Below are 13,689 nucleotides of genomic sequence, written 5' to 3' on the forward strand. Positions count from 1 at the left end.
AGAACCTTCCAGAAGGAAAAACCATCTCTGCAGCAATTCACCAATTAGGCCTGTATGATACAGTGAGCAGATGGAAGCCACTCCTTAGCAAAAGGCACAAATAGCAGTGCACCAAGCTTGTGGCATTATGTTCAAGACAATGTGAGGATGTAATGGCTGTCAAAGGTGCATCAACAAAGTATTGAGCAAAGTGTGTGAATACTTATGTACCTGTGATTTCTTAGTTTCTATTTTTAATAAATTTGCAAAAAAATGCAAAAAAAACTTTTCTCATGTTCTCATTACTCCATTTAGGAGTTAGGCTGTATCATAACAAAATGTGGAAAAAGTGAAGCGCTGTGAATACTTTCTGGATGCACCGTATGCATGTGTGTGTGTGTGTGTGTGTGTGTGTGTGTGTGTGTGTGTGTGGTGTGTGTGTGTGTGTGTGTGTGTGTGTGTGTGTGTGTGTGTGTGTGTGTGTGTGTAAAGTTCAGGTGTGCAGCCATACAAGTACTAACAGATACCTGAATGAGCATAATCTATATATTAACTCATTGAGTACCAGCCATTTTCAAAGTTCAGAACATCCCAGTGCCAGGATTTTTCAGCATTTGAGTGTTTTTTCAAGACCCATAGAAAATTGAGTTCATATCCATGTCAACAACAAACATACCAAAAGAAACTTCAGACGTTCCTTATCATCAGAAAAAAAAAACGTTTGTTTGTACCTCTTCCATTCTTTAGTAATTGTCTGCAGAACATGGGTGGGTATCACTAAAAATGCTGATTTCTGACTAAAAACTAAGAAAATTGGCTTTTGTGACAAGCAACATTTCAAGGAGGAAATGTCTTTGATTCTAATTGTTTTTGGTTCAGTGACATCTCAAACATTATGAAAAGTGATCCTATTGTACAACCCCTGGCAAACATTATGGAATCACCGGCCTCGGAGGATGTTCATTCAGTTGTTTAATTTTGTAGAAAAAAAGCAGATCACAGACATGACACAAAACTAAAGTCATTTCAAATGGCAACTTTCTGGCTTTAAGAAACACTATAAGAAATCAGGAAAAAGAATTGTGGCAGTCAGTAACGGTTACTTTTTTAGACCAAGCAGAGGGAAAAAAAATATGGAATCACTCAATTCTGAGGAAAAAATTATGGAATCATGAAAAACAAAAGAACGCTCCAACACATCACTAGTATTTTGTTGCACCACCTCTGGCTTTTATAACAGCTTGCAGTCTCTGAGGCATGGACTTAATGAGTGACAAACAGTACTCTTCATCAATCTGGCTCCAACTTTCTCTGATTGCTGTTGCCAGATCAGCTTTGCAGGTTGCAGCCTTGGTCATGGACCATTTTCTTCAACTTCCACCAAAGATTTTCAATTGGATTAAGATCCGGACTATTTGCAGGCCATGACATTGACCCTATGTGTCTTTTTGCAAGGAATGTTTTCACAGTTTTTGCTCTATGGCAAGATGCATTATCATCTTGTAAAATGATTTCATCATCCCCAAACATCCTTTCAATTGATGGGATAAGAAAAGTGTCCAAAATATCAACGTAAACTTGTGCATTTATTGATGATGTAATGACAGCCATCTCCCCAGTGCCTTTACCTGACATGCAGCCCCATATCATCGACCATGGAAATTTACATGTTCTCTTCAGGCAGTCATCTTTATAAATCTCACTGGAATGGCACCAAACAAAAGTTCCAGCATCATCACCTTGCCCAATGCAGATTCGAGATTCATCACTGAATATGACTTTCATCCAGTCATCCACAGTCCACGATTGCTTTTCCTTAGCACATTGTAACCTTGTTTTTTTCTGTTTAGGTGTTAATGATGGCTTTCGTTTAGCTTTTCTGTATGTAAATCCCATTTCCTTTAGGCGGTTTCTTACAGTTTGGCCACAGACGTTGACTCCAGTTTCCTCCCATTTGTTCCTCATTTGTTTTGTTGTGCATTTTCGATTTTTGAGACATATTGCTTTAAGTTTTCTGTCTTGACGCTTTGATGTCTTCCTTGGTCTACCAGTATGTTTGCCTTTAACAACCTTCCCATGTTGTTTGTATTTGGTCCAGAGTTTAGACACAGCTGACTGTGAACAACCAACATCTTTTGCAACATTGCGTGATGATTTACCCTCTTTTAAGAGTTTGATAATCCTCTCCTTTGTTTCAGTTGACATCTTTCGTGTTGGAGCCATGATTCATGTCAGTCCACTTGGTGCAACAGCTCTCCAAGGTGTGATCACTCCTTTTTAGATGCAGACTAAGGAGCAGATCTGATTTGATGCAGGTGTTAGTTTTGGGGATGAAAATTTACAGGGTGATTCCATAATTTATTCCTCAGAATTGAGTGAGTCCATATTTTTTTTTTTTCCCTCTGCTTGGTCTAAAAAAGTAACCGTTACTGACTGCCACAATTTTTTTTCTTGATTTCTTATAGTGTTTCTTAAAGCCAGAAAGTTGCCATTTGAAATGACTTTAGTTTTGTGTCATGTCTGTGATCTGCTTTTTTTCTACAAAATTAAACAACTGAATGAACATCCTCCGAGGCCGGTGATTCCATAATTTTTGCCAGGGGTTGTATAATGCACCAAAAAAAAAAAAAAAAAATACGTCAGGGGAGGTACTCCGTCTGTCTCTTCTCTCGGCGGCGCGTCTTTTCCCTCTGGCTCCCGCGTATCGGACCTTTTTATTTTTTTCAAAAACCTGATGGATTTGAATCACGTGTGCTTGCATGAGCCTGTCGATTGCGTCATTTGCTTGTAAGCAGCCTTTGTGTGAGGTGTGTGTCGTGCGCTCGGCGTTTTTTCATTCCAAGGAAAAAGACGCAACGACTGGAGCAGTGCGACTGCATCACAGTTTGACAGACAGCCAGGTGGAAACCATTCGGATTAGGAGCGGTACAACCGTAAGACGTCCGCACAACTGTGAGAGCGAGCCACGCTCTGTTCCACACTCACACTGCTACCACCCACAGAATGGGTTCCCTTGTGATTACAACTCTAATTTTTTTTACACAAGCTAGATCAGCTGATTACCCCGCTCCCCCCCCCCCCCATAAAAAAAAATGTAATTGGCGCGATAACGCATCTTTGGCGCTGAGCGTTACTATCTGAAAAGACGCGTTTAAGCGTCAATGGCACTCAATGAGTTAATAGCCAAGTGGCCTCTGTGTGCCTGTATGTGTGTATGGCTTCGATTATGGACAAACTGGGAAGATCTGACATTTTCTGTTTGGTATACTTATGTATTTTGGGTCAAACATACGTTGCTGAAAAACGCAGAGTACGCGCACACTCTAAACGCAACACAACGCAGCTCTACGTGTTCCAGTGTGAAAGGGGCTTACCTATAATGTAAGCACATCATATATTGTAAATACATTAACAATACCTGGATGTCACAAGAAAGTGAAAGCACTTATTTTCATTGTGGTCCATTTAAAAGTCAAATGACAAACTAGAAGTAATAATAAAATAAAATACTACTACTACTAATAATATAATAATATTAATGATAATAATAAAACTAGTGTGTGTATATGATAACAAGAACATGTAGGGGTGGTGGACAAATGGTTAGTGCACTTGGTTCCAGTGCAGAAAGTTCCCTGTTCAAGCCCCACTCCTGCCACATTTCTCCATGTAATGTGGAGTTGTGTCAGGAAGGGCATTCAGGGTAAAACTTGTGCCAATTCAACATGCAGATTCAGCCTACCTATTTTATAAACACTATCCAATCTGGAGCCCATGGATCCCCACAAGCAACGCTAGGGTGGGCCTGAAAAACTTCAACATTTCAAGATGCTTCTTTGTTTTTTGGTTCCGTTTGGGGAAAAATAAATTGGGTAAAATTACATGAGATTTGAAAAATAGTAACCATTGCCGCCTGGCCCAATTTTTTTTTGTGGCGTGCGAGTGACATTTTGAGTTCTGGACTGGATACATTAGTTCATTAGTGGCAGATTTTGTCACATAAGCCTCAGGTTGTATTTTTGAGGCATTCAACGTAAACATGGACTTCCTTATCAAGGACCCCTCAGAGTGGGAGGATGACCCATCATTCCAGTCGTCACAGCAGGTCCTGGACAACATTGCTGCTGTCAATGATTTTGCTGAGCGAGGAGTTGCACTCATCCAGGATTACAATCCGACCCTAACAAAGGATGAACAGCAGTGCCAATACCTGCTGCATGTTGTTCAGTGGCATTGATGTCAGTTCCCAGAAGCGAAGAAAATCGAAAACAAACGCCACTCCCCATGACTGTTTGTTTTCACCAGATAGGTGGACAGTGACATGTAATGCTTTTTTTTAATCTCGCCTGTATGGTCAGTTAAAGGAGAAACGATTGTTGTTTCGATCTGTATTTCATTTGTGAACAGGTACATTACTATTGCTGGTTTGCACTAATATGCTCAACTATTGTAATTTCCAACCTGCGTGCGGCAGTGTTTAGAATAGTCATATTGAAATAAAATTTTGAACAAAACATTTTGTCAAAAAGATGAACAATTTTGTCAGGAAACATCTTAAAGTCACAATTTCATGTTTGGCATAATGCACTAGTTTTTAAATTTAATAATCAGCTTGTGGTAGAGCAGGGAGAGGTGAAAAATGTGTTGGTTTCATTGTATTTCAGGATCAGGTTGAGAACCACTGGTTTAAACCAATATTAGCCATATAATGCCATCACTGTCAGGTTTTAGTTCATATTGCCTAATGAATTATAAAACGTGCTGTTTTGTTGTAGTGTGAAATAAAGATCTTGCAGCATTCAACATAATGTATAATGGGATTTTGCTGTTTCTTGTATAGCCCTTGTTTGACCATGGCACAGTGGACACACATGACCCAACTGATACAGTTCCTGCCTCCTCAGACTGTCAATGAACTCTATCCCTCACCCAACTTCCCCATAGAGGTCAGGCATTATTTGGCAACCTGGATTGAAGAACAGAGCTGGTATGACAACCACAAATCCACCACACACAATCTCACACATATGGTTAGATAGGTTTCTTACAGTGTATTTTGTATTTTCTTTCCTGTGTGATTGGTCTGTATGTGCATGCTCTCAGGGAGGACTTTGATTTGGAAAAGATCGAACAGGAGAGCAAGGCTGGAGCTCTTTTGGACCAGATCATCACCATGCTGCAAGCTCTGGCTCATCAGAATAGTAATGTGGTGGACAAGATGAAGCTGATGCACATTAGTCAAAACCTGGTAGGATGTGTGTACTTCCCAAAATTTGAAACACTAAAGCCTGGTTCACATGGCAAGATAATTAGGCCAATATCGGACCCTTCCGACAATCTTAAGGATGCCTGGACAATCGTGAAGACGCTAAAGATAATCTTATCAAATATTCCTGCTGTGTGTGGTGTGTTAAGAGCGCTCTGATCTGCCCAGAAGGATGTCAATGACGCTCCGATTGCAAATTGGGGATATTCAACATGTTGGATTGTCTTGGCCCGATATTGCAGTGTGTGTGTTGTGTCCCCCGACCACAAACGAGCACACAGCCTGCTGAATGTGACGTGTAGCCAATCAGAAAGCCAGGTGACGGACACACGGAGTGGAAAATAAAATCAAAGTAACTCTTCTGACTTACTAGAATGTCCGGTGGTCACGCTGTCTCCACTCCTTTAAAGAACGCCGTTTCTTTTTCTTTTTGTATCTTTTTTCCCTCTGTTTTAAATAGTCCACAAACTATCTCTATCTCTTTACTCTGAAGTCACGTTTAATCTCGAGAGATTTTGTGAGATTTCCTGTCTGACCTGGGAGTCTTCGTGTGTGAAATCTGTTCGTGTGTGGTGTGTTGTTTTTACAGTGTGGCTGAACACCACGCACTGTACGACCAAACCTGTCAGATCTATGTTTTTTTTTATCTCCACGTGTGTGGTCTCTCAGGTTTTGGAAACCTATGGATAATTTTAAAATCCTGTCATGTGAACCAGGCTAAAGTATTTTAAAAGGCTGTCACACACACTGCATTATGTATAGGGCTACGCAATATGGATAAAAATTTTTTATATTAGATAAATTGTTGGAAAGTTTTGATCTTAGTAATTAACAATGGGTTGTGTAACATCACAGTGTTTCCGATTCTAAATATTGCAGCCTTTTGTGTGTCATTGCTGGGAGATTTATTGAGTTATTTAAGATAAGATAATCCTTTAATAAAAAGAAGGAACGACTGGAGCAGCGCTGCATCAAATTTTGCCAGAAACTGGGCGACAGCCAGGTGGAAACCATTCGGATGATTCAGACGGCTTTCGATGACTTTTCAGTCGTGTGACTATCCGAGAAGTTGTGGAAGAGGTGGGCATGTCACAGCATGTCCTGTGAGACTTCAACACGGAGGCACTTTTGCTCCGCCATTAGCAGCAACATGAATTTCATCGCCACTCTTTTCATGGCCAAATCTTCTGTCACAGTTGAATGTACTGAAAAAGTGCTGATGTCCACCTCTTCCGCAATTTCTCAGATAGTCACACGACAGTCCCGCATCACCACAGCGTTCACTTTGGAAATGATCTGGTCATTTCAGCGTGTTGATGGCCAACCGCAGCGTGGCTCGCTTTCCACCGTGGCTCGCTTTCCACCGTGGTGCGGCCGTCTTTAAACCGGTTGTACCACTCCTTAATCTGTGTGATGCCCATAGCATCGTCACTGAAAGACGTCTGAATCTTCCGAATGTTTTCCACCTGGCTGTCACCCAGTTTCTGGCAAAATTTGATGCGGCGCTGCTCCAGTCGTTCTGTCTTTTTGCTTGAAATGAAAATCCGCCGAGCGCACTACGCATGTCCTCACACAAAGGCTGCTTACCAGGAAATGATGCAATCGACAGGCATGAAAAAGTTCACGCATGCGCACGAAGGTTCAAGGTTTGCTCATGCAAGCACACATGATTAAAATCCATCAGGTTTTTGCAAAAATAAAAAGGTCCGATACTTTTCTAACAGACCTCTTACGTTGAAAAATTTTGGGTGTGCACAATATTTTCAATGTATGACAGTGTATGTCTGATACTTCCTGCATACGCGGCACATAAGCTGTAGGTAAGTTATACGATTGTTGACCCACGATTCTTGGAAGTTACTCAAAGTCAAAATACGTCCATTAATGTTATATATGGCTGAATAATTGAAAGCTGCAGTCCTCATGTGAAAAGTTCAGACTGTTACAAATATTAAAACCATTCACACATGCAGTAAATATGAAGTCTTAATCTTACCTGTTCCTTTCAGTTGGATTCATCATCACAGCCGGAAAACGTATCCACATAAAGCGTCCTGATTTTGGAAAACAAGGTCTGAAAATACTTTAATTCCTTGTTGTGGCTGAAGAAACGTAATATTTTTTTAAAGAAGACCCTCTGACAGCACACAGCACAGTGAGGTGCCTGTCAGCTGCTGACCAGAGACTCACTGACAGCTCACATAACACAGACACAGTGATACGCTGGTGTGTGCGCTGAACTGACAGGGGGTGTCCGCCAACAGAGGCTGCTGTGTAGATCTGTGGTTGTGGATGTCCCAGCTGGAGAACACGTACCGTGTTTGACGGATATGAACTAACAACTGTCCACTGTGACTTGCGTGTGTCTGTTTGCTGTCCTCACGTGGACATACATAAAAACATATATCACTGTTGCAATGGGTTGCAGCGAGCGAGTGCACGCCGCGCACATTGACAGGCTTACTTACTTACTTACTTACGCCTATTTCCCCTCCTGGGGCATAGGCCGTCGACCAGGGTTCGCCAAGCATCTCGGTCCTGGGCTGTCCTCTCCAGCTGTCTCCATGACTGGCCCATCACCTGGATTTCAGCTCTTAGGTCCCTGCGCCAGCTGTTTCTCTGTCGTCCCTGCTTCCTCTTGCCTTGGGGGTTCCAGCTGAGTGCTTGTCACGTGATGTTTGATGTTTGTTTACGTAGCGTATGGCCTATCCATCTCCATCGGCGCCTTCTGATCTCCAGTTCCATTGGTTGCTGGTCTGTTATGCTCCACAACTCTGTGTTCTTGATTGTGTCTGGCCATTGTATCTGCAGTATCCTCCTTAGGCACGAATTTACAAAGGTTTGTACTCTTGTGGTGTTCATCGCATTTGTTCTCCATGCTTCAGATCCATATAGAAGTACAGATTTGACGTTGCTATTGAAAATCTTACTGGCTATTTCTTTGGCACTCCAAATGGCTTTCAACTGGATGAAGGCTGCCCTGGCCTTTCCTATTCTAGCTTTGATGTCCGCTTCTGTACCTCCTAGCCTATCTACCACACTTCCTAGGTATGTGAAAGAGTCCACTTCCTCAAGTTGGCTCCCGACATTGACAGGCTACCCCAGGTGAAACAGACAGTCAGATCAGAGCACGCAGCAGGCGATCTGAATGTCATGTCACCCACGTGAGCTCTGTTCCACATGACATAGTTTGTCCTGCAGTGCGCCATCCACAAGACACACATGTCAGGCCAGACGCACGCGGGGCCGGCTGATAAGAGGGATTCAATAAAATGCGGTGTTTTTATACGTTGTGTGGTTTTATGTTTTTTTTTTTTTTTTTTTTTTTTTAAATGCATCCATGAAGCACTTTTCAGCACCTTTCACAGGACAGCGATGGTAGCTCAGTGGTAAAGTTTCTCGCTGGCACTCAGAGATTTTGTAAATTGCAGGTTCGAATCCCATGGGTGGCATGTATTTTTCTTTTTTGGCACAGCAGCTGTGCAGTGTGATTACACATACTTCAGCTGCTCACACTGTGTTCCCGCTGCGACGGTTTTGTGCACGCTCATGCATGACGCTGTCGCAGTGACATCGTTCACGCCTGGCCGTCGGCTCAATATTTTTGTGGTTCGCTCATATGAGTTGTTCCGCCGTGATTTGCCCCGATTTGTACAAATATACTATGTGTGATGGGGCCCTTAAATAAGTGCCAGGCGTTATGTGCATTAACAAGGACTACATTTAGTTGAGTCACTCTTTTTTTGTAAGTCTGCTGCAGAGTGGTACCTTAAAAACCTAAAGCCTCATTTATGCTTCTACAACTCCGTAACTCAGTGACCATGCAGTGACGTTGACGTGTGCATGACCCATTTAAAGTTCTCCGTCACATTGGTGGTTAATGCAATTTACTGCAGGAACAGTGCCTTTTCTACATCAATTTGTCCTTCAACAAGCTCTATTTCTTTATACAGTCATCAGCCTCCCAACCAATGTTGCAGTACGTGCAATTTGTCTCCATGAATTGCAGTCATTTGAGCGTTCTTGTAGTTTTTAGACTCCATGTTTTAAAGTTGGTCATATTTATGAACTTTTCTGCCAAACATTTCTCTGTTTGATCCATGATTGAAATGTAACTGGTGTGCACACTGCAAAAACTTTTAAAATATGAAGGGAGAGGAAGGAGTGAAAGCACGTCAGGCTACGGAAAGGGTTTGCAGCCACGCAGAGGGCTCTCATTTAAAGTGGTTGTCTTTGGTTGGCCACACCCAGGGATATGTGTTAAACTTAACACCATTTTACAGTGCAGGCAGCAAGCAGCATTTTGTTAATAATTGCTGGTCTTGAATTATGGCCTGCGTCTTTTAGGCACCAGGTCTGTGCATGGTATGGAAAAAATAAACGCCTGGGCTTTTACTCAAGGTAATATGGTACCCACTTTCCTCGAATCAGCTAGTGTCAGTGCAGAACTTCACTTCATACATCTGTTGCGACTGGGTGCGTCCAGTTGGCTCTGTCTGGTACATGCAAGGGGTTTTTAATGGAAATGCATTATGATGGGATGGGACGTTTTGTTCGACATGAGCGAAAATCTGTTATCCAATATATACAGTGTTTATTTCATGGAAAACCATACAAAAGCATTGGGGCTTTTGTTTTTGTCCGGTGAATGCGAATATCCGGTTTACTCACCGGACAAAAGTAAAAGTCCCAGTGTTTTTGTAGGTCCGACTGCAATGCATTTTTATTAAAAACCCCTCCCATTTACTGCACAGAGCAGTCAGGATCAACGTGTCCAGTAACAGAGTTACAAAATTAAGTTCAGCACTGACACTTGCCAGTTCGAGAAAAGTGGGTACCATATTTCTCTGATTAAAAGACCAGCTATTTATTTCCTTTCAAACCGTGCTCAGACCCGGGACCTGATGTGCACCTGCTAACTCAGAGACGCAAAGGTGGTGATTTGTCACATTTCGCTCCTTCATCTCTGGTCATATTTTAAAATTTTTTGTGGTGGGCACGCTGATTTGGATCAAATACGTTTGGCACAAAAGTCCGCAAATATTCTTGCGAACTTCACAACACAAAGTCGGAAAATGATGCTCAAATGATCTGCAGTTTATGGAGGAAATTGTACACTTTACCTTTGATTTGGAGGTACAGTAGATGATTGTGGAAAGAAGAGCTCATTGATGGACAAATCCAGGAAAAAAAGCATAATCCAGAAAAGCTGCATGAAGACGCTATAGAGAACTTTAAAATTGTCACGCACGTCGACGTCATTGCATGGCCAGAGAGTTACAGAGCTGCAGAGGATTTTAAGGTACACTTCACAGCAGTCACACACTCATCTTCAACCGCTTAGTCCAATCAAGAGTCGCGGGGGGCTGGAGCCTATCCCAGCAGTCATAGAGCGTGAGGCGGGGTACACCCAGGACAGGACGCCAGGCTGTCGCAGGGCCACATATAGACAAACACATTCACACCCACTCGCATACCTATGGAGAAAACCAACGCAAACATGGGGAGAACATGCAAACTCCACACAGAAAGGCCACAGGTGGGAATCGAAAACATAAGCTTCTCGCTGTGAGGCAATAGTGCTAACCACTAAGCCACCGTGCTGCCCCTCCACAGCAGACTTAGAAACAAAAAAGAGTAACTCAACCAAATGTAATCTTTTTAATGGACATAATACCTGCTGTTTATTTAAGGCAGGCCTTTATTTTTTCAGAGGAATTTTTGACCCAGTCATTCAACGAGGCAGGTCCCGATTCAAGATTCGGCGTAGATCGTTCGGGACCTCCTGACTGTAACTAATCCGGTACATAAATATAATGGATTTTGTCCGTTTTATACATATAACAAATTTTTTTGTTTTATACCAGGGTTAGAGAAATATTTTTTGAGCCTACTGGTCACGGCTTTTTACGCCATCTTTTTTGAAAATTGACTGTCCAAATCAAGGCTCGCTATCCAAAACTCTGTTGTTATCTCCAAATGGCTCTGCTATTTAAGGCGCAAGTTTGGAAAAAAAAATCGTCAGACTTATGAACACTTTTATTCACAAGACTGACAAGATTTTTAACTAGACATCTAGCAGGAGAAAATATGTGCTAGACACAGGCCAAAAATTACCGACCCGCAACCTCAGACCAGTGGATTTCTCTGCCCCTGTATATTTATAATGGATTTTGATTGTAACAGACATTTTCTCTTGAATATTTGTCAGCACACATCTAGTCATGTGATGTAAACTCCAAGATTAAATAGATTTTTTTCCAATTTAATAATTTCAGCATTTACTCGCCCTCCTCATTGACTGTCACTGCTTTTAATGTAATCAGCACAGAGTAATTACAAAAATATGAATTTGACTATATTAATGATTGCTTTAAAGTTATACAAAATAGGGGTGGGGCCTCTTCTATCTGTGCAAGCAAAAATTGTATTTTTTCTGAACTTCCACTTCATATGCATGTTTAACGAGTCATTTATTTAATATTAAAATATAAAAGGAAACTACTTTTTTATTAAATTATAGTCTCTGTTTTATTCATTTATGTTGAGGTATAAAAGGAAACTGCTCTTGTATGTAGACAGGTGTGTGCCTTTCCAAATCATGTCCAATCAACTGAATTTAACCCAGGTGGACAGGACAGGAGGTGCTTGAGTTCAGTTTTGAGCTTCATGGCAAACACTCTGAATACTTACTTGTGATTTCTTAGTTTTTTATTTTAATAAATTTGCAAAAATCTAAAAAGAAAAAAAAAACAAAACAAAAAATGTTTCACACTGTCATTATGGGGTATTGCATGTATAATTTTGAGGAAAAAATTAATTCATTTTGGAATAAGGTTGTAGCATAAAATGTGGAAAAAATTGAAGCACTGTGAATACGTTCTGGATGCACTGTACAGCACACTTGTGTCTATTCTATGATATTATGGACTGTTATTTTTTAATATATTGATATTATTATGTTCCTGTTTTACAGAACATGTTTCAGAAGCCTCTACAGTTTGCAGTCATGATCCGGGAAACCCTTAGGAAGGAGAGGGTTCTGATCAACACAGCTGTAAGACCCTTTGATTGCCCTCAGTTTAGATATACATAAATCACTCTCACAATAGGGAACCGTAGTCTCGTTTGAGGGTGGGCGTTAAAGTGGTCAAATGAAAGAACATTAGATGCATATGATGTACTTCCAGGTACAGTCCTAGTATTATTATTCACATTAAATCTCATTTAAACTTACCGACACAACCTCTCCCATTTGCCTTGTCTTCCCAATTCCACTGGGAACCGAAAAAACTCCACTTTTCGTGGCTACTTCTGTGATTTCAGCCAAAAACCAAACAGTACACCATTTCTCCATTAGAAGTGATGCAATGTTTGTGCAGGCCGTCCCTGGAAATGGTCATATCCTGTGATATCACGCAGGGGTTCAAACAAGACCCCAGTGCCCAATATTAACACAAGTTTTATGGGGTATCACGAAGTTTAGGTTTGAAGATTTATTAACAGATTTTCATGACTAAATGATTACTGTCCTTGTATTTTGCCTATTTCTGAAAGAAATTGAAATTTGTAGCTGATACAGTATGGATCTGCATGTAGATTTGATACAGGTTTTTTTAACATATGCCCCTTCCTACTACAACTCTAGTCCGACAGCAGGGGTCGAAATACATTTTTTTAACCTACTTGCACTGGTGCTAGTAACAAAAAATTACTTACACCAAAAAAAAGTTACTTGCACAACCAAAAGTCAGTCTTATATCAACCTTAAAACTTCTCCTCTTAATTCCTCTCTGGGGAGAGTTTGCTGCTGCTGCTGCTGCTGCTGCTGCTGCTCTCCCCTCAGTTTTTTTTTTTTTCATGTGTGTGCGCGAATGAATCGTCCATGAAGATTATTTTTTATTACAATCAATCAGTTCAATCAGTTTTATTTATATAGCTCCAAATCACAACAAACAGTTGCCCCAAGGCGCTTTATATTGTAAGGCAAGGCCATACAATAATTACGTAAACACCCCAACGGTCAAAATGACCCCCTGTGAGCAAGCACTTGGCGACAGTGGGAAGGAAAAACTCCTTTTTAACAGGAAGAAACCTCCAGCAGAACCAGGCTCAGGGAGGGGCAGTCTTCTGCTGGGACTGGTTGGGGCTGAGGGAGAGAACCAGGAAAAAGACATGCTGTGGAGGGGAGCAGAGATCAATCACTAATGATTAAATCCAAATTGGAAGTCCCAAAAAACAGTTTTATTTGTTATTATCTATCGTCCACCTGGTCGTTACTGTGAGTTTCTCTGTGAATTTTCAGACCTTTTGTCTGACTTAGTGCTTAGCTCAGATAAGATAATTATAGTGGGCGATTTTAACATCCACACAGATGCTGAGAATGACAGCCTCAACACTGCATTTAATCTGTTATTAGACTCTATTGGCTTTGCTCAAAATGT

The 13,689-nt window shown here is 41.2% G+C and overlaps 1 protein-coding gene across 2 annotated transcripts in view; it reads left to right on the forward strand.

Annotated features, from left to right (window-relative positions):
• The window catches only part of stat6 (signal transducer and activator of transcription 6, interleukin-4 induced), a 171,260-nt gene that overhangs the window by 41,906 nt on the left and 115,665 nt on the right, over positions 1 to 13,689 (forward strand). For both annotated transcript variants that reach the window (XM_034172329.1, XM_034172327.1), the window contains exons 2-4: positions 4,820 to 4,966; positions 5,083 to 5,227; positions 12,222 to 12,302. In XM_034172329.1, coding sequence (XP_034028220.1) covers positions 4,833 to 4,966; positions 5,083 to 5,227; positions 12,222 to 12,302 — 360 coding nt within the window. In that variant the 5' untranslated portion in view covers positions 4,820 to 4,832. The remainder of the gene's footprint in view (positions 1 to 4,819; positions 4,967 to 5,082; positions 5,228 to 12,221; positions 12,303 to 13,689) is intronic.

This window comes from Thalassophryne amazonica, chromosome 6 (assembly GCF_902500255.1).
Source record: "Thalassophryne amazonica chromosome 6, fThaAma1.1, whole genome shotgun sequence".
Lineage (NCBI taxonomy): Eukaryota > Metazoa > Chordata > Actinopteri > Batrachoidiformes > Batrachoididae > Thalassophryne > Thalassophryne amazonica.